This window comes from Cetorhinus maximus, chromosome 7 (genome assembly GCF_964194155.1).
Source record: "Cetorhinus maximus chromosome 7, sCetMax3.hap1.1, whole genome shotgun sequence".
Taxonomy (NCBI): Eukaryota; Metazoa; Chordata; class Chondrichthyes; order Lamniformes; family Cetorhinidae; genus Cetorhinus; species Cetorhinus maximus.
The window spans coordinates 13,559,727-13,585,221 of NC_135885.1; the positions used below are offsets into that span (position 1 = coordinate 13,559,727).

General features: G+C 44.2%; 1 protein-coding gene across 2 annotated transcripts in view; it reads right to left on the reverse strand.

Annotated features, from left to right (window-relative positions):
• Window positions 1-20,202, reverse strand: part of cd99 (CD99 molecule) — a 64,812-nt gene extending 44,610 nt beyond the window's left edge. Inside the window, exon 1 of one of the 2 annotated variants that reach the window (XM_078545086.1) lies at window positions 19,894-20,202. In XM_078545086.1, coding sequence (XP_078401212.1) covers window positions 19,894-19,954 — 61 coding nt within the window. In that variant the 5' untranslated portion in view covers window positions 19,955-20,202. The remainder of the gene's footprint in view (window positions 1-19,893) is intronic. The other variant, XM_078545087.1, reaches the window with a different exon arrangement.
• Between the last annotated feature and the right edge of the window lie 5,293 nt (window positions 20,203-25,495).

Sequence of the window (25,495 nt, forward strand, 5' to 3'; positions counted from 1 at the left end):
CTGCACTAACAATGTCTTTCATTACATACCATAGAATGTGTACTCACATATTGGTTATAGCAAGCAACCCCAGGAGTTTTACTGCCAGTCAGTGCATCACTAATTGGCTAGGGTCATAGTAAGCACAAAATATAGTAAGATTATAAACAGCTGTAGCAAAGATCCATAACTTGTGTGCCACTTTGCCACTTTTTAAAAATCAGCTTGCCACGGATCCTCTTTGTGCCCTGGGAGGACCACATTGGAGTACCAGTGTTAACTCTCCAGACCTCCAATTATTCAGGTCCAGGCCAGTGCCAGAGATTCAGAGTTCCATTAGCATTGAAGGGTCATAACTTTCACCGATTGCTAATCATCATCGTAAAACCAATTAAGTGTCCACGCTCCTTCCAATTCGAATATGTTAACTTATATTAAGGAAAGAAGGTGTCCCACCTTCCATAAACTTCAACTCATCAAAATTTAGTTGCCCATACCTTAACTCACACCAAATCCTGTTCACCCATCATCACTGACCGACATATGCTGCAGGTCCACCAATATCTCAAATTTAAACGTTTTCATCCTGGTTTTCAAATCCCTCCATGGCCTCACCACTTCCTAACTCTAACCTCCACCAGCTCTAGAAACCGTAGAGATTGTGTTCTCCTCCAGTTCTGGCCTCTTGTACATCCCTGATTTCTATTGCCCCACCAATGGCAGCCATGCCTTCAGATACCTTGGCTCCAAGCTCTGGAATTACCCTCCTTTCAAAACCTCCTTTGACTCAGCTTTTGGTCACCTGGTCTAACACTTCCTTGCTGTCATTCAGTGTCAAATAATATCTGGCAACACTCCTGTGAAGCACCTTCTGAGGCTTTATTGGATGAAGAGGGCAGTATAAAAATGCAAGTTGCTGTTATAAAGCATTGCATTGGCAAAGGATAAATTGCATGGGCTAAGGAGGGGTACTAGACAACAGCTTTAAATGCAAAACTAAGATTGGATAGCATCAGATTTCAATAAAATCAGCCAAAGATTATTGATGGAAAATATAGATGGAAATAAGCACTGAAAACTATAAAACTAACGGAAATGGAAAATGTAGGGAAAAAGACTCCTTTGATAGTGTGCACAGCCAAGGAGATCAAGTTTGAACTGAAATTAGTCTAATAGAAAACACAAAGGAGACATGTTCCCCTCCTCCTAGTGCCTCAGGATCCCTAGCTGGGAGTGTGGTGGCAGCAGTGCTGGAGAAAGACGTGAAATATAAATACCCAGGTTCCTGTTGCTAACCTAATGATGGAAACAGAAGGTGGAGAGGCAACAGAATCTGGCTTGCCTGTAGTACCCACCAGTGAACTAACCTACCAACCACATACTGCCTCGGTTCACATATTTAAGGTTGCACACTTGCTCAGAAAATCGCCAGTCACATGCTAATAAGTCATAAATACAACAATAACTTTCATTTATATAGTGCCTTTAACATAATAAAATGCCTGAAGGTGCTTTACAGGAGCATTATAAAACAAAGTATGACACCCATCCACATAGGAGATACTAGGGCAGGTGACCAAAAGCTTGGTCAAAGGGGTAGGTTTTAAGGAGTGTCTTAAAGGAACAAAGCAAAGTAACCAAGTGGAGAGGTGTAAGCAGGGATTTCAAGAGCTTAGGGGTCGAAGCAACTGAAGGCACAGCCACCAAAGCTGGAGTGGTTAAAAATCAGGGGTGTTCAAGAGGCCAGAATTAGAGGGGCGCAGATATCAGGAGTCTGTGGTGCTGCAGAAGATGACACAGTTAGGGAAGGGTAAGGCCATGGAGGGAATTGAAAACAAGGATAAGAATTTTAAAAACAAGGCATTTCCTGACTGGGAGTCAATGTGGGTCAGCGAGCACAGGTGATAGGGGAACAGGGCTTGCTGCAAGTTAAGACACAGGTAGCAGAGTTTTGGATGACCTTACGTTTCTGGGGTTAGAACGTGGGAGACCAAGTATAGGGCATTGGAAAAGTCAAATCTAAAGGTAACAAGGGCTTGCATGAGGGCTTCAGCGGCCGATAAGTTGAGACAGGGGTGAAGTCAGGCGATGTTAGGTGGTGGAAATAGGCAGCCTTTGCGACGGTGTAAACGAGGTCAGAAGCTCATCTCAGGGTCAAATGTGACATTAGAGTTGCGAGCAGATGTTCTACTATTTTATGGCACTTCAAAATGACACTGGAAAAATTACATAGGATAAGTGGGCAGCTAAACATCAAGTGCGTGCACCATGGCACTCACTGCTGGAAGTGGTTTGGTAGACCAGGAGTTTGCATGTTCCAATTGTAATTTCTTACGTTGGCAAGTTCCTGGCCACCAGCATGGAGAGAGGTGTCAAGGCACAGAGTGACAAAGCTATTCATGCAAAGAACTCCATACCACCTACAGGAAATCAGTATTCTTCTCCCACTAACCCCCAGAAGTATTGAGGGTGGAGCAATAACCCATTGCAGCACATCAAGGCTGCACTGGGCAGCAGAAATGAAACAGTAACAACTTGTATTTGTATACTGCTATCAACATAGTAATGGAATATTTATTTTGAATTTACTTTGTTAAAAGCCTTCACCATTTATTGGTCATCCAAGGTGTAGATTAAAGTAGGCTTATTTCATCTACGGTCAGGAATCTTAGCAGGAAGCTGCAAAAATTCTGACGATTTTTCCAATCTTCTCTTCCCGCTCGCTGCTCTCTTTTCTATTTTTCTTCTTCCCGAGTGTATGTTTTCATGTATTCCGCAACCCTCCTCCTCCCCAAGTTCCTCTCCTGAATGTATCAACTATTACTCCAGCGTGGTTGCACTAGGTTGCCCGTAGTACCTCAGCGCATCATCTCAACTGACCATCATTGACGTGGGCGCCTAGAGAACGTCTAGTTGGGCTATTTGGCCACATGTGCATCATAGCAAAGTCGATCCATAATAACACTTCACAGCAAAGTACAGCAAAAGCCTCATACCATTGTCTTTGCCCCCTTCACTCCACCCTCCCAAAAAAAAAACGATGGGGGAAAAGGTGGCTATGTAAATTGCAGGCCGTAGGCTATTCCTACAGGGCTGTAAACAATAACAGTGGCACCTGCCAGATGAGAGACATTCAATGTTACAAAACAATGCAGTCAGGGTAAAATTCACATGTGGCAATGTTAACTTTTAATTTTCTTTTAAAATTCTGGTGTTTATTAGAGAACACAATGCAATTCCAAGAAAACCCTCAACTTCTTTTCTCGACTTCAAACCATCACTGTTCTCCTCCACCGATAAGTGGAAGGAGCTCACAGGCTTCTTTGTCACTAGGATTGGGATAATCAGCTTCCTTTGCCACTACCCTCCCTTCCCCTGGCCCACCAGGCCAAACTTCCTCCCTGTCGGAGCATCATTTCTTCCCCAAACTGCCCCCCCCTCCCCAATGACACCCACCACCCCACTCCCATTTCACTCGAGCTCACTGTGTCCACGAGACTCACCTCCTTGATTCAAGTACTGACCCTCTTCAAGTCTGCCATCATCTTGAGCTCCTTCGATCGGGTTTCTGTCCCTCGAAATGTACCAAAATGGCACACAAAGTTACAAATGACATCTTATGTGACCGTGACAAAGGTAAACTATTCCCTGTCCTTCTCGACCTGCACGTAGCCTTTGACACAATTGATAGCACCATCTTCCTCCAACCCCCCTCCACTGTCATCCGGCTGGGTGGAATTGCACTTTGATTCCATTCTTATAGCTTATCTTCCAGTTCCTGCCTCGCTATCTCTGGTGTTCCCCGAAAATCAAAGATCTCACCTTGGTCCCTCCTTATTCCAAATCTATTTGCTGCCCCTTGGTGAAGTCATCTGAAAACATTGCAGCTTTCACATATATGCCAATGGCATCCAGCTTTACATCATCTCTCTCAACACCCCTACTGTCGCTAAATTATTGGACTGCGTAACCAACAATCATCGGTACTAGACGAGCAGAAATTTCTTCCAATTGACTACTGGGGGCCCTGCTGTAAGCTTCATTCCCAAGCCACCTGCTCCCTCCCTCTCTATAGCAACAATGAGGCTGAACCAGACTGTCTGCAGCCTTGGTGTCATATTTGACTTCAAGATGAGCTTCTGACTCCATGTCCATGCCATTACCATGCCATGTTTGCACCATTACCCAACTCTGCCACTACCTCAGCTCATCTGCTGCCGAAACCCTCATCTACACTGCTCAATTTGACATTTCCAATACACTTTTGGCTGTTATTCCACATTCTACCCCACCACCACTTCCATAAACTTGAGGTCATTCAAACTCTGCTGCTAGTGTCCTTGCTTGCACCAAGGCCCATTTGCCCATCACTCCTTTCTTTGCTTGCTGACCTATAGTGGCTTCCGGTTATGCAATGCCTCAAATTGAAAACAAGGAATAATTTTTTAATAATAATCCATGGCTTCGCCTATCTCCTGTAATCACCTCCAGCCCCACAATCCTATCAGTTGTCCCTCAATTCAAGGCTGAGGCCAACTCAGGGCCCCTGGTTTCTACCGTGGGCCTTCATGTGACTGAACAGGCCGATTCTCAGCCCACAGATCTTTAAGCATATGGGGCAGGATGTTCCATGAGGTAGTGGGATCCGGAGTGTAGGGTTTACTTCTGTTTCTTTCCTTCTTTGCCACTGTTCCGCCTCATCATTAAGAGGTTGGGACTCAAAAGTGTGATGCAGCTTGATGGAGGTATTCCAAATCATGAGGGGTCTAGACAGAGTAGATAGGGAGAAACTGTTGCAATTGGTGGAAGGATCAAGGACCAGATAGCACAGATTTAAGGTGATTGGCAAAAGGAGCAATGGTGACATGGGAAAAAACATTTTCATGCATCAAGTGATTAGGATCTGGAATGCACTGCCTGAGGGTGTGGAGGAGGCAGGTTCACAGGGAGAAGGCCGGGGAGTGGTACTAGGTAAATTACTCCAATGGGGAGCCACAATGGGCTGAATGGCCTCCGTGTGTTGTAAATATTGTGAATCCTATGTTCCTCTAAATCCTGTCTCTTGCACATACCTGATTTCAGTCATTCCACCATTGCTGGCCATGTCTTCAGCTGCTATGGCCTTAATCTCTAGAATTCCCTCCCTATACCTCTCCGCCTCTCCATCTAGCTTTTCTCCTTTAAGACATTCCATAAAAACCACCTGCTTGACCCAAGCTTTTGGTCATGTCTCATCTCACGTGGCTCAATGTCAAACCTTCTTAAGGGTTCAGTGAGGCACCAAATATTGTGTCTGCTACTGTAAAGACAAACACAAAGTGCTTACAAGAAAGTGGGGAACAAGGGGTCTAATGAGAGTGAGGAACTTGATGTAACCATCAGTAAAGAAAACACACTGAACAAATTAATGGTTCTAAACACTGGCAAATCCCTGGAACAGATGGCCTACACCATAGGGTTTTGAAAGAGGTGGCAACAGAGATAATGGGCACACTGATTCTGATCTTCCAAAATCTCCAAGGTAGCAAGTGTAACCCCAACTGTTCAAGAGAGGACGGAGACAGATCCTACAGACCCATTATCCTGACACCAGTAACAGGGAAAATGCTAGGGAATGGTAGCAGAGATGTTACTGGACGAGAAACCCAGAGGCCTGGACTAATGCTCCAGAGACAAGAGTTCAAGTCCCAGCTGCGGAATTTAAATTAATAAATTTGGAATAAAACGTCAGTCTCATTAATAATCATCTGACCACCAGACTGTCATTAAAAACTCAACTGTTCACCAATGTACTTTAGGGAAGGAAATCTGCCATCATTACCTGGTCTGGCTTACAAGACCCTCATACACCAAAAACATTAGAAATGTGGTAGCAAGGCACTTGGGACAGGGGGTGGTGGAAATCACACTATGATTTGGATGTGATTTTGCAGTAGAGGAGATTGTGATGACTCTATGGAGCAGACTGGTTTCGTCAAGAAACAATTATACTTTATTACAGAGGCATTTTTAATGCTTGTGTGCTAATGACCTGGAACACACTGTCTATAAGGCAGAAGTCAGGATTGTGATGGAATACTCTCCACTTGCCTGGATGAGTGTCGCTCCAACAACACAAGAAGCGCGACATCATCCAGGGCAAAGCAGCCAACTTGACTGACACCCCATCCACACTACCTTCAACATTCACACTCTCCACCATCGACGCACAGTACCAGCAGTGTCTATCATCTACGAGGTGCAGTGCAGCAATTCACCAAGGCTCCTTCAACAGCATTTTCCAAACCCATGACCATCTAAACCTGCAACATCTACTACCTAGAGGGACAAGGGCAGCAGATGCATGGGAACACTACCACCTGCAAGCTCCCCTCTAAGCCATGCACTATCCTGACTTGGTACTATACTGCCATTTCCTCACTGTTGCTGGGTCAAAATCATGGAACTCCCTCCCTAACAGCACTGTGGGTATGCCAATACTTCATGGACTGCAGTGGTTCAAGAAGGTAGCTCACCACTGCCTTCAAGGGCAATTGGGGATGAGCAATAAATACTGGCCTCATGTGTGAGGGGCACTTGCATCCCAAGAATAAAAAAAAGCATTGGTGCATAGTGTAAAGGATTAGTAAACCAAGAGTTCAGAAATAGAGGGAACACGAGTTTAAATACCACCAAAGCAGATTAAAAATTTGAAACCAGTTTAAAAAAAAAAGTCTGAAAAGAAATGTATAAGTAAGCACGTAGTTCTTGGATGGTTGTTATACCCCCCCAAGAGGGAAGGAAATCTGTTGTTCTTACCTGATCTGGCTTTCTCCAACTTCCACCCCACACTAACAAAGTTAACTCTTCACTGTTTTCCAACGTGACCCTGAAAATCACCCAACTTCACGCAATGAGCAGTTACAATCTGGATTGCACTGTAGGAAGGGGGTTGGCTTTAAAAGGGAATTGGATAAGCACCTGTAGAGCTACAGGGAAAGGGCAGGGGAAGAGGGACTTGTTGAGTTGCTGTACCAGAGAGGGCCAACACAGGCTCAATGGGCCAAATGGCCTCCTTCTATGCGGTCTTCATTCCATAACTGAAACCAACTTGTGCAATTATTACATTTTCTGGACTAGATTTTCCTACAGGCATTGGGATCTGAATGTCAGCCTCGTATGTCAGGCTCCTGAGCCCACCCATGACAGCAGCATGCCCACCATTGCAACCTGCCGAGAGGAAACTTTCTAAATCCCCCATTAAGAATGGTGGAGGCCACTCCAATGTTGGTAAAATGCTGGCACAAGATGGCCCCTAAGTGGGGCCTTTACTGCACTAATTGGCTGCTCGTCTCCATGGAGTGGGCAGTCGTCTTGGTGCCCACTCCACCCAGGGAAAGTCCTCGCATACACGGATGTGTCAGGGAGCCATCCCCGTTTCCGGTAACCCTCCCCCCCCACCGTTGTCACCACCCCCAAACCATTTCCACAGGGCTGGGAAACTTCAGCCCACTGAATTCCGTTTCACCAATTGCCTTGGTGCAATTTGAGTCAAGTAATGGCTTGCTAATCTAGTTCAATTTACATTGCAGCAAGCAGCAACGCCAACGCAAATGAGGGCAGCTTTCAGGCCCAAAGCACAGCCAGCAGCAAACTTGAAAGGCTTCTAGCCTTCACCTCAAGGGCGATTCTGTTTGCCCTACAAGCGCACTGATCTCTCTGGGGAAGCCGGTCGAATGGCAAAACTTGAGCCACCAGCCAGACACAAACCCTGCTCCTGCACTGCCTGAATATCCCAACAGCCTTTCGATCTGCACAAACCATACATAGTGAAAATACACAACCTTCCCAACTGGATTACGTTCTGATCCTGGAACATAGGTGCAATAAAGGGTCTCCAAAGTTCCGTTTTCCTGGTATTTCTTTTTTAAAAATACACAAATGGCTTGGATAGCTGAAACTATGCCAAGAAAACAAGCGACAGAGCTAAGAGTTAATGTCAATCAAAAGGAAGTCAGGGATGGTCAGCATGGATTTGTGAAAGGAAGGTCTTGCCTCACAAATTTGATTGAATTCTTTGACGAAGTGACAAGAAGGGTTGATGAAGGTAGTGCAGTGGATGTTGTGTACATGGATTTTAGCAAGGCATGTGACAAGGTCCCACATGGCAGATTGGTCAGGAAAGTAAAAGCCCATGGGATTCAGGGTAATGTGGCAAACTGGGTAAAAGGTTGGCTTTGTAACAGGAAACAAAGGGTAATGGTCGATGGATGCCCTTACGAATGGAAAGTTGTCTCAAGTGGTGTTCCACAGGGCTCTGTGTTGGAACCCTTGCTGTTTGTGTTATATATTAATGATTTGGACATGAATGTAGGGGCCATGATTGGGAAATTTGCAGAGGACACAAAGATTGGTCGAGTAGTGGATAGTGTAGAGGATAGCCGTAATCTCCAAAACGATATAGTTGGGTTAGTGGAGTGGGCGGTAAAGTGGCAGATGGATTTTAACATAGAGAAGTGTGAGGTCGTACATTTAGGGAGTTCAAACAGTTACAGGGATTACAAAATAAATGGGAATATACTAAGAGGGCTAGATGAAGTGAGAGATCTTGGTGTACAAGTATACAGGTCCCTAAAGGCAGCAGTTCAAGTAGACAAGGTTGTAAAGAAGGCATATGGAATGCTCTCCTTCATTAGCAGAGATATAGAATATAAAAGTAAGGATATAATGTTGGAATTGTATAAAACACTGGTGAGGCAACAACTGGAGTATTGTGTGCAGTTCTGGTCACCACATTACAGGAAGGATGTAATAGCTCGGGAGAGAGTGCAGAGGAGGTTTACAAGAATGTTGCCAGGGTTAGTAAAGTGTAGCTACGAGGAGAGATTGGATAGGTTGGGGTTATTTTCCTTAGAACAAAGAAGGCTGAGAGGTGACTTGACTGAGGTGTACAACATTATGAGGGGGATAGATAGAATGGACAGGATAAAATTGTTTCCCTCGATGGAGAATTCTAGAACCAGGGGACATAGATTCAAGATAAGTGGCAGATGGTGTAGAGGGGAAATGAGGAAGAACTTTTTTTACGCAGAGGGTAGTGGGTGTCTGGAATTCGCTGCCCAAGTTGGTGGTAGAGGCAGAAACTTTAAACTCTTTTAAAAAGTACCTGGATCTGCACCTAAAGTGCTGTAGGTGCAGGGCTATGGGCCGGGTGCAGGAAGGCGGGATTAGAAAGGGCACCTGGGTGTCCTTGGTCTGGCATGGACAAGATGGGCCAAATGGCCTCCTTCTGTGCTGTAACTTTTCTATGGTTGTATGGATGTTGCACTGATACTACCATCGTTCGCTCATGAGCCTGAAATGCCCAATAAATTATCAAATTCTTCCAACATTTGAACAATACAAGGGGTCTTCCATTTCAGCCTCCTCAACACCAGCCTCTAACCACCCCCACCCTCCGCCCCACCACATGCTGCTAACTTCACCCCTGACCATTTGAAGCATTGTTTTAGATGACAGTTCAAACCCCACCACAGCAGCAGGGCAACTTCAGTTACTTAAATAAATCTGGAATTTTAAAAAATCTAGTGTCTGTAGTGGTGACCATGAAACTACTGGATTACCATAAAAATCCGTCTGATTCACTAATGTCTTTTAGGGAAAGAAATCTGCCATCCTTATCTGGACTGGCCTAGAGGTGACTCCAGGCCCACAGCAATGCGGTTGACTCTTAATTGCCCTTTGAAATGACCTCGTAAGACACTCAGTCATAGAGTCAGAGTTATACAGCACAGAAACAGGCCCTTCAGCCCATCGTGTCCATGCCAGCCAACAAGCACCTATCTATTCTAATCCGATTTTCCAGCACTTGGCCCAAAGCCCTGTAATGCTATGACATTTCAACTGCTCATCTAAATATTTCTTGAATGTTGAGGGTTCCTGTCTCTATCATCCCCTCAGGCAGCGTGTTCCAGATTCCAACCAACCTCTGGGTGAAAACTTGTTTCCTCAAATGCCCTCTAAGCTTCCTGCCCCTTACCTTAAATCTATGCCCTCTGGTTATCGACACCTCCGCTAAGGGGAAAGGTTTCTTCCTATCTATGCTCTCTCAATTTTGTATACCTCTATCAGGTACCCCCCTGCCTTCTCTGCTCTAAGGTAAACACTGGCCCATCCAGTCTCTCGTCACAGCTGAAACGCTCCAGCCCAGGCAACATCCTTGTGAATCTCCTCTGCACCCTCTCCAGGTGCAATGATGGGCAATAAATGCTGGCCTTGTCACTGACATTCACATCCATGAATGAATTTTTTAAAAAGCCGTTGAGGCGTTTTCTCCTTCAATGGTTTGCATAGACTTTCTTCAGCAAATGGATAGAGATGCCCGCAGAGCTGCGATAGAAACTACCACACAGCATAGAAAGGTAATCTATATAACACTCAATTATAAAGCAAAACATGGGGGAAGGAAAAAGAGAAATTGGGATTAAAAAGAGAAAAGATGTCATGACTAACAAATAGTAGAACCAGCTCAATGATCCAAATGGCATAGAATCACTTCAGCAGAGTGTTCAAAGTGGCAAATAGTACTTTTTCCTTAATGTTTTGTTATTTGCATTGAAAAATAGCCATGTGCAGCATCACTGGAAAACCATCCATTTTCAGGACACGGAATCTCTCTCCAATGTAAAATGCTCGGGGTTTTAAAATTAAATGCCCCAGCACCAAAACTTACATATGCACAGCAGACAATAGGGTTAATTTGTCCAAAAGACAAAGGCTTACACATTTCAGAATGCTACAGGATATGCAAACTGCATGCACATTATTTTCAAACCAAGGGCAGGGTGAGGAAATGCTTTTTGAAAGCGTGTATAAATCCCTACACAGGAAAGGGGCGCTGGTGAGAAGTGACTGAAGCATTCTGGGAGAAGTCACCGCAGACACCACGACTCAGGAGGGAATCGAGGAGGACCCACTGTCAAAGAACGGAATAGCCCCAAACATTACATTGCTGTAGTGTTTCCATCCCTCCCTCCTCCTCAAACCTAAAAAAAAAGAGAGGAAGAGGCAGTGCCTTCAGGAGTGCACCAGACCTGCGAGGGACACTCTTCTCAAAGTGGATTTTTTTTAAAAAGCAGCTGATTGGCGAGTAAATCCTGGGAGCAGACTCGGAGGGAGGAGCACCGGAGCCGTGAGTATAAATCCAATTTACCTCAGGGATTCGCGGCCTTGTCTCCAGGGAGCAGACTCGGAGGGAGGAGCACCGGAGCGGTGACCTCGGAGCACAGAGTAACTGAAGCCAATACTGAAAAAGTGACATCACAGGAAAGCTGTGACCTGATTGGTTGGTAGGAAATCTGCACCAAATTTGAAAAAAAAACACTGCAAAGCAAATTAATAAATTAATTAATTAAGTTGAGATGGCTGGGCAGGTGACATGCTGTAGCTGTATGATGTGGAAACTGGCAGATCCCATTGCGAGCCACTGTGACAACATCTGCAGCAAGTGTTGGCTGCTGGAGGAACTCCGGCTCAGAATTGATGAGCTGGAGTCCGAGCTCCGGACACTGCAGCACATTCGGGAGGGGGAGAGTTACCTGGACGCTTTGTTTCAGGAGGCGGTCACACCCGGTAGATGAAGTACCTCAAATTCAGTCAGTGGTCAGGGTCAGCAGGGTGTGACTGCAAGTGAGGCAGGTAGAGGGATCCTGTGTTCAGAAACAGAGGAGCCTCAGCTCTTGACCTTGTCCAACAGGTACGAGGTACTTGCACCCTGTGTGGATGAGGAACAGGGCTGTAGGGAGGATGAGTCAGCTGACTATGGCACCGTGGCACAGGAGGCCATTCAAGAGAGGGGAGGAAAAAGACAAAGTGGTAGTTGTAAAGGATTCTATAATTAGGGGAATTGATAGCTTCCTTTGTAAGCAGGATCGAGAGTCCCGCATGGTATGTTGCCTGCCAGTGCTAGGGTGAGGGACATCTCTGACCGGCTTGAAAAGATATTGGAGAGGGAGGGGGAGGATCCAGTTGTTGTGGTCCACGTCAGGACAAATAAAATAGGAAAGAGGACCTGTTCGGGGATTATCAGGAACTAGGAACTAAATTAAAGAACAGGTCCTCAAGGGTTATAATCTCCGGATTACAACCCGAGCCACATGCAAATTGGCTTAGGGACGCGAGAATAAGGGAAGTAAACATGTGGCTAAAGGAGTGGTGTGGGAAAGAGGGATTCCATTTCGTGGGGCACTGGCATCAGTATTGGAACATGAGGGATCTGTACCGTTGGGATGGTCTCCACCAGAACCGACCTGGGACCAATGTTCCAGCGAAAAGGGTAAATAGGGTGGTCAACAGGACTTTAAACTAGAAAGTTTGGGGGGGTGTGGTGGAGGAAAGGGTAAAACTCCAAGAAGTATGGCTAATGGGAAACAAAGCAGGTTAGCGTGGTGGGGGGTGGATTCACTTCATGGAAAATTATGAAAAAACTGAAAAGAGAGTCCAGGAGAGGCTATTAAAGTCTCCAGAACACAAAATAGGACAGAGTGTTTGGAAAGGGCTAGGAATCTAACTTCAAGCACATCAGATAAAGGGACGACAATGAGAAAGGAGACGGGAAATACAGGACTGAAGGTGTTGTATCTGAATGCACGCAGTATACGAAATAAGGTAAATGAGCTTGTGGCGCAGATTGAAATTGGCAGGTATGATGTGGTGGGCATCACGGAGACATGGCTGCAAGGGGATCAGGACTGGGAGCTAAATATCCGAGGATATTTGAAAGTGAAAAGATAGGCAGGTTGGCAGAGGGGGTTGCTTTGTTAGTAAGAAATGAAATTAAATCGATAGCAAGAAATGACATAGGGTCAGATGATGTAGAATCTGTGTGGGTAGAGTTGAGGAACCGCAAAGGTGAAAAAACCATAATGGGAGTTATGTACAGGCCTCCGAACAGTGGTCAGGATGTGGGGCACAAGATACACCAGGAGATAGAAACGGTGTGTAAGAAAGGCAAGGTTACAGTGATCATGGGGGATTTCAATATGCAGGTAGACTGGGAAAATCAGGTTGGTAGTGGATCCCAAGAAAAGGAATTTGTGGAATGTCTACGAGATGGCTTTTTGGAGCAGCTTGTGGTGGAGTCCACTAGGGAACAGGCAATTCTAGATTTAGTGATGTGTAATGAGGCAAATTTGATAAGGGAGCTTAAGGTGAAGGAACCCTTAGGAGGAAGTGACCATAATATGATAGCATTTACCCTGCAATTTGAGAGGAAAAAGCTGGAATCAGATGTAACGGTATTACAGTTGAATAAAGGAAACTACAGAGGCATGAGGGAGGAGCTGGCCAGAATTGACTGGGAGATGAGCCTAGCAGGAAAGACAGTGGAACAGCAATGGCAGGAGTTTCTGGGAGTAATTTGGGAGACACAGCAAATATTCATCCCTAGGAAGAAGCATACTAAAGGGAGGACGAGGCAACCATGGCTGACAGGGGAAGTCAGGGACAGCATCAAAGCTAAAGAGAAAGCATACAATGCGGCGAAGAGCAGTGGGAAACCAGGGGATTGGGTAGCCTATAAAGACCAACAGAGGACAACTAAAAAAGAAATAAGGAGGGAGAAGATTAAATATGAGGGTAAACTAGCCAGTAACATAAAAGAACATTGCAAGAGTTTTTTTTTAGATATATAAAGGGTAAGAGAAAGGCAAAAGTAGACATTGGGCCGCTGGAAAATGACGCTGGAGAAGTAGTAGTGGGGCACAAAGAAATGGTGGAGGAACTGAACAGGTACTTTGCGTCAGTCTTCATGGTGGAAGACACGAGCAACATCCCCAAAGTTCAAGAGAGTCGGGGGGCAGAGGTGAGTATGGTGGCCATTACCAAGGAGAAGGTGCTAAGAAAACTGAACGGTCTGAAGGGGATAAATCACCTGGACCAGATGGATTACACCCCAGAGTTCTGAAGGAGATAGCTGAAGAGATAGTTGAGGCATTAGTGGTGATCTTTCAGGAATCACTGGAGTTAGGGAGAGTCCCAGAGGACTGGAAAATCGCTAATGTAACCCCACCTGTTTAAGAAGAGAGTGAGGCAAAAGACGGGAAATTACAGGCCAATTAGCCTGACCTCGGTCGTTGGTAAGATTTTAGAGTCCATTATTAAGGATGAGATTTCAGAATGTTTGGAAGTGCATGGTAAAATAGGGCAAAGTTAGCATGATTCCATCAAAGGGAGGTCATGCCTGACAAATCTGTTAGAATTCTTTGAGGAGGTAACGAGTAGGTTAGATAAAGGAGAGCCAATGGATGTTATCTACTTGGACTTCCAGAAGGTCTTTGACAAGGTGCTGCACAGGAGGCTGCTCAGTAGGATAAGAGCACTTGGTGTTAGAGGCAAGGTACTAGCATGGATAGAAGATTGGCTGTCTGGCAGGAGGCAGAGAGTGGGGATAAGGGGGGCCTTCTCAGGATGGTGGCCGGTGACTAGGGGAGTTCCGCAGGGAGAAGTGTTGGGAGCACAACTTTTCACTTTATACATTAATGATCTAGATGAAGGAACTGAGGGCATTCTGGCTAAGTTTGCAGATGATACAAAGATAGGTGGAGGAACAGGTAGTATTGAGGAGACGGGGAGGCTGCAGAAGGATTTGGACAGGTTAGGAGACTGGGCAAAGAAGTGGCAGATGGAAAACAATGTGGGCAAGTGCGAGGTCATGCACTTTGGTAGGAAGAATAGAGGAATAGACTATTTTCTAAATGGGGAGAGAATTCAGAAATCTGGAGTGTAAAGGGACTTGGGAGTCCTAGTCCAGGATTCTCTTAAGGTTAACTTGCAGGTCGAGTCAGTAGTTAGGAAGGCAAATGCAACGTTGGCATTTATTTCTAGAGGACTAGAATATAAAAGCAGGGATGTGCTGCTGAGACTTTATAAGGCTCTGGTCAGACCACATTTAGAATATTGTGTGCAATTCTGGGCCCCGTATCTCAGGAAGGATGTGCTGGCCCTGGAGAGGGTCCAGAGGAGGTTCACGAGAACGATCCCAGGAATGACAGGCTTAACATATGAGGAACATTTGAGGACTCTGGGTCTATACTCAATGGAGTTTAGAAGGATGAGGGGGGAATCTGATTGAAACTTACAGAATACTGAAAGGCCTGGATAGAGTGGATGTGGAGAAGATGTTTCCATTAGTAGGAGAGACTAGGACCCAAGGGCACATCCTCAGAGTAAAGGGAAGACCTTTTAGAACAGAGATGAGGAGAAACTTCTTTAGCCAGAGAGAGGTGAATCTATGGAATTCATTGCCACAGAATGCTGTGGAGGCCAGGTCATTGAGTGTATTTAAGACCGAGATAGATAGGTTCTTGATTGGTAAGAGGATCAAAGGTTACGGGGAGAAGGCAGGTGAATGGGGTTGAGAAACTTATCAGCCATGATCGAATGGCGGAGCAGACTCGATGGGCCGAATGGCCTAATTTCTGCTCCTATGTCTTATGGTTTTATGAAACTCCAACGCAGGAACAGATTTTTGCCTCACTTCTGGAAATTTAAATTCTCCAAGGGTTAGTTCAGTTGTAAATCTCAGAAGAAGCTTGACCTTGGTATTCCTCTGTTCTCCTGCCCCCATGACTCATTGTCACCTTCAAACATGCACCATTTAACCTAAACTGGTGCCAAACTATATAAGTGCAGATCAGAACTCTGGTTCAACTTCTGTTCCAGGCCAAGTTAACTACAACCAGCTTCAGAAGTCCTGATTAAACAAGGTTCCCATTTAAAAGAATCCTACAGCACTGGAGGAGGCCATGCAACCTGTAGTATCTTTGCAGGCTCTTTGAAAGAGCTATCCAATTAATCCCACTCTCCACTTCTAATCCTTATCCTTAGCCGCATGCTTTCTGGTAGGGTCAAGGGTAATGATGGGCTTTACTTGGTCATGAGGTCCTCCAAGTTCAGTCCTCTTGCCACTGTTCCTCAACTGACAGTGTATGTTGGGAGCCATTTATCGTGAGGCCAGTAGCACATCTAGTCCAAAATAGGGTTAGGGCTTCCAACTGTTATTTCTATCCACTGATGATACAGGTTGAGAAAGAGAGAGTAAATACAAGACATTGTGGGAATTAATCCTTTCAGCTTTATCAGAATTCTACTTCAGTTATTTCACAAAGGTTTAAATATTCATTTCACAATTGATGTCCAGTCTATGCTACACTCATTAATTAAAATTAATACTTACATTATTACATAAATGTATTAGATTGTCTTCTTTTAAAAGGGATGCAACAATAAAAATAAAATTCCACCGAGCATAAATTGAGGGTTTTTAAAAAAAAACGTAGAACTGCAGTAGTTCCTAACAGAAACCACATCAGTCTTATTGGGCCACAATCATGGGTGAAGATTTCAGTACAAATCAGCTCAAAGAGGCAAGGTGACCAATTTCTTCTTCTTATTCGTTCATGGGGTGTGGACATCACTGGCTCGGCCAGCATTTAACGCTCATCCCTAAAAATGCTTCTGATTAAGAGTCAACCACATTTCTGCGGGTCTGTAATCACATGTGGGCCACACCAGATTTCCTTCCCTAAAAGACATTAGTGAACCAGATGGGTTTTTATGACAATCAGCAATTGTTTCGTGGTCATCATCAGGTTTTTAGTTCCAGATTTTTATTGAACTCAAATTCCACCATCTGCCATGGCGGGATTCGAACTCTGGTCCCCAAAGCACTACCCTGGGTCATTGGAATACTAGTCCAGTGACAATACCACAATGCCACTGCCTCCCTCGATTATCTGCATCCCAGCACCAGACCCTTCAATGCAATGGTTAATTCTCTAACATTTTAAGTAAAATGAAAGTTTATGCAATGGAGAATTAATAAACCTTTATCATTTATAACGTGTTATCGCAATCCCAAAATCAGTTGAAGTATGAAACTGGATGCTAATACTTTTCTTGATAATAAGCTTATTCACAGAATGTGGCATTAAATGTGTCACGGTTCCTACCTACCACTCGTGTCCCAGCAGTCTCTCTTTATAAGTGCTCCAAGTAATTAAACAATGCCCATCATCTGTATACCATAATATAATTAATGTACTATTAACAACATGCAGGCTGTGACCCAATCAAAATTCTTCCTGAAAAAGTTATTAGATTTTCCACAACACTCGATAAAACACAGAAAAAGAAATAGCCATTTGGCCTATTCCTCCTACATGCTGTGCACAGTTCTATCGCCCATGGACCTCTTTACATCCACTGAAATCTCAGAGGAAATATGGTATAAAGTTCCACAACAGCTCACAAATAAGTGTAGAAAATCTTCTCCCTGCCCCCAAAGACTCTAGCAAGACATCTCAAAAAAATAACATATGCTCCACACTCAGTCTTTACCCATTCCGATCCAACAGCATTGCATTCACACTGTAATCATTTATGTCAACTTATCATTAGGGCCCTCAGTACCATTGTTATCTAGACAAACAGCTTTCTAGAACCCTCAGTACCATTGTTATCTAGACAAACAGCACTCTGACCATTCCCATCATTTTTGTTTGAACTCTGTTGCAAAGGTGCTCAATATGCCAACTGTGATCTCACGAACTTGTGTCTTGTTTCAAAGTGCATCCACATATCTTCAAGATACTACTGAGAAGATATTTTGATGCCAATTATTAAGGGCTCAAAACTACACTCTAGAATCAACTTTCAAAATTCTTCTATACCCATTACTAAGGGACATCACTTCATCATGTACATCCTTCAGATGTTTATTCCATGTTAAAAATCTATCTGCATTCCTCAACCATCAATTTAATTGGCCTCCAAACATTTGTCAGCACCCTACGGAAAAGCATCAATAGTGGAGATAAAGCAATAGATCCCGAAGCAGCTGCAAACAGCTTTGCATTGCCAAAAGCCATTTCCAACTGAATTAGCTAAATTCCTTGCATACAGAATATTATATCAAATTGTTTACAAATTAAAGTAGCCACTCATGAAGCATGTCATACCAACACGGACTTGGAAATAACTGTGGCTTCAGCTGAGAAGCATATATGGATAACTATGCAAACACTTTTCCAAATTATTAGGTAAATAATCTGGAGGGCTCATACCCAAAATGCAATGTCTCTGGCTTGGAATGGGCTGTGTATTTTTTTTTTCGGGGGGGTGGTTATCCAGCAATATTCTAGAAGGGTGAACTGATCAATTAATGTTATAGAACATTTTTTAAAAATCAGAACTTAATTTTTCCACGTTAAGTTTAGAAAGCAATACTCAAAAAGTCAATTAATAATCCCACTCATCTTTCAGTTGTCAAAAAAGAAAATAGTAACTACGTACATCACCCAGTTTTAAAATGGCAATAACAACTTCAGAGGAAAAGAATAGTCACATGGGCAAACCAGTAAAGGATAATAGTTTTCTTCCCTAAAAAGGGCATGAGTGAGTGAACTGTTAGGGTTTTTACTGGCACTACATTTCACTTTCCAATTCTTTTTTCAAATTGACTTCGAATTCTCAAACCGCTATAAAGAGATGTGAATTCACGTTTGCTTGGATTATTAGCCCGCACATCTGGATTACTGATCCAGTTTCGTAACCACATCGTCAATTCATTTTTTTTTTAAAATGAAGATTTATTTTGTCACAAAATTGCATTCAAATACTTAAAGTTTCAAGTTATTAAACAATGAAAGGAACAGATACTACAAAGCAGATGATCTAGTGGCACATCAAAGGGTGTGTGAGCGCGTGTGCGTTTAATTGTAGTTTCAGATTGAAACGGAGAGCATTCGGCAGCTGCATGTATTTAATTTTACCAGGCAGCACTGTTGTGAGTAGCCTTCACCGCACGGATTGCAGCAACTCAAGGCGGCGGGGCCCATCGCCAACTTCTCCGAAAACACCTATAAAGCTGGGCAACGAGTGCTCACCTCGCCAGCCACACCCACATTCCCAAGGATGAATTTTACACAAGGTGTACAAACCAATAGTGGTTAGAAAAGGGGCAGCATCCACATTATATAATTTTCTTTCAACATAGCACAAACCTGCGTTCAAACCCACCTCAGTTACGCCATGTCACCCATGGCTCAGTTGGTAGCACACCAGTCTCTGAATCACAAAGGGTTTGGGTTCAAATCCCACTCCAGGGCTTTTTAAGCACTGTTGGAAATGCTGTCTTTCGGATGAGACATTAAACCGATGATGGATGGAAAAGACCCCTATCAAATCACCCTCCCACAACAGGAGAACAACCCCACCTCAGTTACAACAGAGGTTGTGGTGGTGGAAGGGGGGGGGTGGGGAAAGATAAGTTGCTTTTTTTTGAAAAAAAAGGGTGTTGGCACAATCACTGAACCAGAAGGATGAGCTTCGTGGGGAAAATAACTCCCCTCTCTGAAGTGCCACTGCCCACAACTCTGCACAAGCTCCTGAGTGAAACCAATATTTTCCTCTCCCCCCACCCCACCCCCCCACCCCCCCCAAACCCCCCCAAAAAAATCCACCCTACAGACTCCCTACCACAAAAAAAAATCAGATTATACTCAGGTACTGAGTTAGTTTCCATAAGTAATGAAGGAAAGACAAAAATATATAGTTTTAATTATGGTTCGTTAGTTAAGACAAACTCTGAGGGTCTCAGGCTGCAGTTGACTTTTCTTTGGGGGTGATTTATTTTTCTTTAAATAACCAGTACCAGTTTTCAGCTTGTCTGATGAAGTATTGAAAAAAATAAATCTCACACACAAAAAAAAGACACGAAAGGAGCAACGCGCAAAAAAAAAACACAAAGGTTTAGGGAGGAGGGTGAAGCCAGATTGCTTCCCTTAACATCGGATCAAATCCGCTCGAGAGGAAAAAACTCTCTCTCTCTCGACCTTTCTATCACATAAAAATAGAGAACAAGAAAATAAAACTTACCTTTCGTTCCCACAAAGACAAAAGTCAACCCGATGAAGAGGACAGCTCTTGAAGGCAACATGGTTTCCCCAAAGTTTTTTTTTAAAACAACAAAAAGTTTCTCCCCCCCCCACACACACACACAGCCCCTCCTCCTCCTCAGAACAAGCAGAAAGTCCGAGCTGAATAACTTTTCTTCTAAGCCAATGGCGCCACTTCTGCCACAGAAAACTTCCAAAGAACTTTATTTCCTACGCAAAACACCCATTTGAAGACTATCCCGGCGCCTACCTGCTCCGATTTCAACGCGCGAGTGAATTTGCTTAAAGTGACTCTTTCCCCGGGGAGGGTGGGGTGGGGAGTGGAGTGGAGGAGGGGGGGGGGTGTGTCTCCGCGACCTGTCAGTCCCTCTGACTGACACCTCGCCTTGCCCAATGAGAGGCCACCAAGCCCTCAGCGTTTGGCCAACCGTTGGGAAGGGGGCAGGCTCAGATTGAGAGGAGAGGGCGGGATCACAGTTGACAGCTTCAATAGAACACCAGGACCACACCCTGGTTGCTCTTAAAGCTCCGGCCCATTCCAATTTGTTGGGGGGAGATGCATTCAATAATAGGGTGGTGGTGGCAGCATCTGGGACACTATCTGTAAGGAATGATTCCGTGTGGATGACTATGTCAGACTGTTGCTTGACTAGACTGAGAGACAGCTCTTTCAATTTTGGCACAAGCCCCCACATGCTCGTAAGGAGGACTTTGCAGGGTTGCCAGGCCTGAGTTGGTCGTTGTCGTTTCCAGTCTGTAGGTCGGTGCCGCGTGGTCCGTCCGGTCTCCTTCCTGTTAGGCTTTTTAGCGGTTTGATACAGCTGAGTGTTTTGTTCGGCCGTTTCAGCGGGCAGCTTAGAGTCAACAACACTGCTGCTGGCCTGGAGTCACACATAGGTAAGGATGGCAGGTTTCTTTCCCTCGAGAGCATTCATGAAGCAGATGGGTTTTTACGACAATGAGCGATGGTTTCATGGCTACCATTTGACCTTTAATTCCAGATTTTTATTGAATTCAAATTTTACCATCTGTCATGTTGGGATTCAAACCCCAGTCCCCAGAGCATTACCCTGGGTCTCTAGATTGCTAGTTCAGTGATAATACCACTATACCTACACCACCGCGCACCAACCAACACCCCCCCCCCACCCGCCCCAATTAAAAATGTCAAAACTGTGATATTAAGTTTTTGAAATTCAAACAAAAACACTGGAACACTCAGAAGCACTGGCAGAATTGATGGAGAGAGAGACAGAGTTAACATTTCAAGCCAATGACCTTTTGTCGACTCTCCATCTACCTGAAACATTAACTCTGTTTCTCTCTCCACGAGTGCTGCCAGACTTGCTGAGCATTTTCTGTTTTTTCACATTCCCAGCATCCACAGTGCTTTGCTGTTGTATTGAGTGATTTCTGGTAGGCCAGAATGTTCAGGGTTACAGAACCAAGATGGATAGATTGAGTTAAGATAGAGAACAGCCATAATCTAATTGAATGGGCGAGAATAGGTTTGCTTTGGGTAGGGTTGGGGTTAGACGGGATGCAGTTTGGAATTCCTGCATCCTCACTTCTTCCCTTTACCTCTATGCCAGTGGTTCTCAAAGTGTTGTGGTCAGCCAGGATCCCCCAGGTTGTTTTCAGGCTAATCCAAAATGCAATTCTCTGACGTGCAACACCACGGCCAAAGCTATATGAGGGAACAAGCCAGAACCCTCATCCTCACCACTTGAGTGACGTCACACAAGCAGCCCGGCTCCCGCATGCACGTTGCAAGTTATCATATGTGCAAGCAACAGCAATGCAGTTTCATTTTCATGATTTGCTTTATTGTTGGCTTTGTTCAATTCATAAAGAATTTTGAAAAATTCATTCATGAGAGGTGTTGTTGTCCATCCCTAATTGCCCTTGAATTGAATGTCTTGTTCGGCTATTTCAAAGGACAGTTAAGAGTCCACCATATTCCTGTGGGTCTGGACTCGCATGTAGGCCAGATTGGGCAAGGATGGCAGGTTTCCTTCCTTAAAGGATATTAGTGAACTAGATGCGTTTTTACAACAGTTGACAATAGTTTCATGGTCACCATTATAAGACAAGCTTTTAATTCCAGATTTATTAATTGAATTTAAATTCCACTAGCTGCAGTGGTGGGATTTGAACCCATGTCCCCAGATCATTAGCCTGGGTTTTTGGATTTCCAGTCAGTGGCATTACTGCACCATCACAATCTCCGATGTACAATAAGCATTAGCTTCTCAGAAGATTATTGTGATGATTTTATAACACATTAGAACGTTTCAAATAGCACGTGGTCGTGAGTTTGGAAGATGCTGTCCAAGAAGCCTTGGTGAATTCCTGCAGTGCATCACTGAATCCCCTCACTATCAACATCCTGGGGTTTACCATTGACCAGAAATTGAACTGGACTAGTCATATAAATACTGTGACTCCAAGAGCAGGTCAGAGGCTAGGAATCTTGCGTCAAGTAACTCAGCTCCTGACTCCTCAAAGACTGTCCACCATCTACATGGCACAAGTCAGGAGTGTGATGGAATACTCCCCACTTGCCTGGATAAGTGCAGCTCCCACAATACTCCAGAAGCTTGACACCATGCAGGACAAAGCAGCCCACTTGTTTGGCACCCCACTTCCACAAATTTTCACTCCTTCCACCACTGACCTACAGTAGCAGCAATGTGTACCATCTATAGGATGCACTGAAGTAACTCACCAAGATTCCTTAGACAGCACCTTCCAAACCCAAAACTACTACCACCCAGAAGGACAAGGGCAGCAGATAGATGGGAACACCACCACCTAGAAGTTCCCCTCCCAGCCACTCACCATCCTGACTTGGAAATATATCACCGTTCCTCCACTGTCGCTGGGTCAAAATCCTGGAACTCCCTCCCTAACAGCGCTGTGGGCGTACCTACACCACATGGACTGCAGCGGTTCAAGAAGGCAGCTCAGCACCTCCTGCTCAGTGGCTATTAGGGATGGGCAATAAATACTGGCCTAGCCAGCAACACAGATATTACATGAATGGAAAAAAATTGATCCCGCAGCCAAAACAGGTTTTTAACAGAGAAAGCCCTAGATTTCCAATTCTCGTTGTGTGAAAGAATGCTTTCTGACACCACCTGTAATCATCCTGCCTTTAATTTTATGGCAGTGTTCTCTTCTGTAATCTCTCCCAACCCCCACCCCCCACAAAGGAAATGATTTATCGCTATCTACCCTCTCAAAACATTGAATCATTTTAAATACCTTATTTAAATAACACCTTAATCTTCTCATTCTAGGGAATACAAGACTAGCCTATGCAACATGTCCTCATAATTTAGACCTTTTCAAATACTTGAAAATACGAGGCGCATTAGTCAACATTTTAAAGACAAAAGAAAAACTTGAATTTAGATAGCGCCTTTTGCAACCTCAAGGCATTCCAAAGTAGTTTGCAGCCAATTAAGTATAGGTGTTGGTTCTTTATGCTGCATATGTCCCACAGTTCTGTCTATCTGGATAATCATTTGAAACCAGCTGCATGAATATTAGCTGCTGTTTCCCAGAATAGATGGCAGGATTCAAAATGCATTGTTATATTGAGCCCTACCCCTCTGCCAACTCAAATAGTATTGACACACTATTATCCTAATAGACTTCACAAAGACTGAGGATCAAACTTCAGATCTTCTGGGTTTTTACAGCTCAATATCAGGTACTACCTGTACAAATAAAGCTATCACCAGCTGTGAAATACTATTTAAGTTCAATTGACTTCAAAGGAAAGGGAATTGGTTGGGTGTGGCTTATGACTAATTTGATATCATCCACTTATGAACATTATCCAGAATGAAAGTTATTTATTCATTCATGGGATGTGGGCGTCACTGGCTAGGCCAGCATTTATTTCCCATCCCTAATTGCCCTTGTTCAGAGTCAGTCTGGAGTCATATGTAGGCGCGACCAGGTAAGGAGAGCAGATTTCCTTCCCTAAAGGGAATTAGTGAACCAGATGGGTTTTATGGTTATCATCAGACTTTTAATTCCAAATTTTTATTGAATTCGAATTTTACCATCTGTTATGCTGGGATTCGAACTAGTCCAGTGACAATACCACTATGCCACCACCTGCCCCCATCTGTCAAGGGTTCAATCTAATGCTTTATGAAGTTGTCAGTGTTCTCTGCTCCCTTCATTCTACTTTACACACCACGTTACCATATTCTTTCTGGTTGCCCGCATGGCACCTCTACTAATAATTATCTAACTCTTCTCGCATGCCACTTACCTGATACCTGTCTTGTCGGCTTGACTCTGTACCTGCCACATGCATTTCCTGCTTTCCGAGGCTTATATTGTACATCATGCCTCAAATGAACTCACTGAAACCAAGTTATAATTTAGCTCTATCCGACCGCCCTGTTCTGCAAGCGGCTTTTCTCAATCTCAGTATTGCAGTTGTTTTAACGAAGGGGAATCTGGAGCAGGTAATCAACTTTGTTCTGGACCTCAGTAATTTATTTCCTGTTTCTTTTACTTTTCCACTTTAAATCCTGAGTCATGACTCATCAGCCATGGCTCGATCAGTTGCGCTCTCAACTCTGACTCCTGAGGTTCTGGGTTGAAGTCCCGCTCCAGAATTTGAGCACAGAAATCAAAGCTGACACTCCAGTGCAGTCCTTCACCATCAGAGGTGCTGTCTCTTAGATGAGATGTTAAACTGAGGTGTTGTCTGCCCTCTCAGATCCAATGGTAATACAGTAAAGTGCTGCTATCTGTGACTTCCTCTTTCACAAATTTGCTTATCTGTGCAAAAGTCCTTACACCCAGATCATCCCAGGCCCAAATGTTCACTTATCCACGGTTCTGAAAACAATAAATAGAAGCCAACTTTAGAAAATTCCAAGAAACGGTTCTGAAAATAATAAATAGAAGCCAACTTTAGAAAATGCCAAGAAAAATAAAAAAATGTCTAAATTAAGTCAAAAATAGACCCACGACATATTTCCTGCATTAGAAACTGAGCACTGCGCTTCTGACGCCTGCTATTGTTGGCACGCCGGTGAGATTTAATTCCTGATCACACTCAAGTAAAGTACTGTGTGACACATTTTACATTGGTCATGTTTTATTGTTTTATTGAACAATTTCTCCAGTAACCTCCTCTTTAAATTTATTAAAAACATAGTGGAGGATTTTCCCCTCGTCGCAGCGATCCTGCCGCCCGTGATTGGACCCCGATCGTGATTTCACATTGGCTGGTCAATTAACGGCTAGCCATCATGAATCCCATGCTTGAAATGCTCAGCACGACCTGGGTGGGGCGGTAGGAGGAGGGCGAGCGCAGAAGTCAGCGCATGCGTGTGGGTGCGCTCAGTGAAAGCTCCCTGAAGGCACAGAGCTGCCTCAGGGAGCTGAAGAGTTTTAACTTTACAAATAAAGATTTAAAAATGAAGGTAAACACGTCCCCTCATGTGACTCTCTCTCACCTGAGCAGCGAGATGTTAGAAATGAGATTTAAACATTTTTATTTCATTTTTAATTAACAACAGAAGCCTCATCCTGCCCGTGGATGAGGT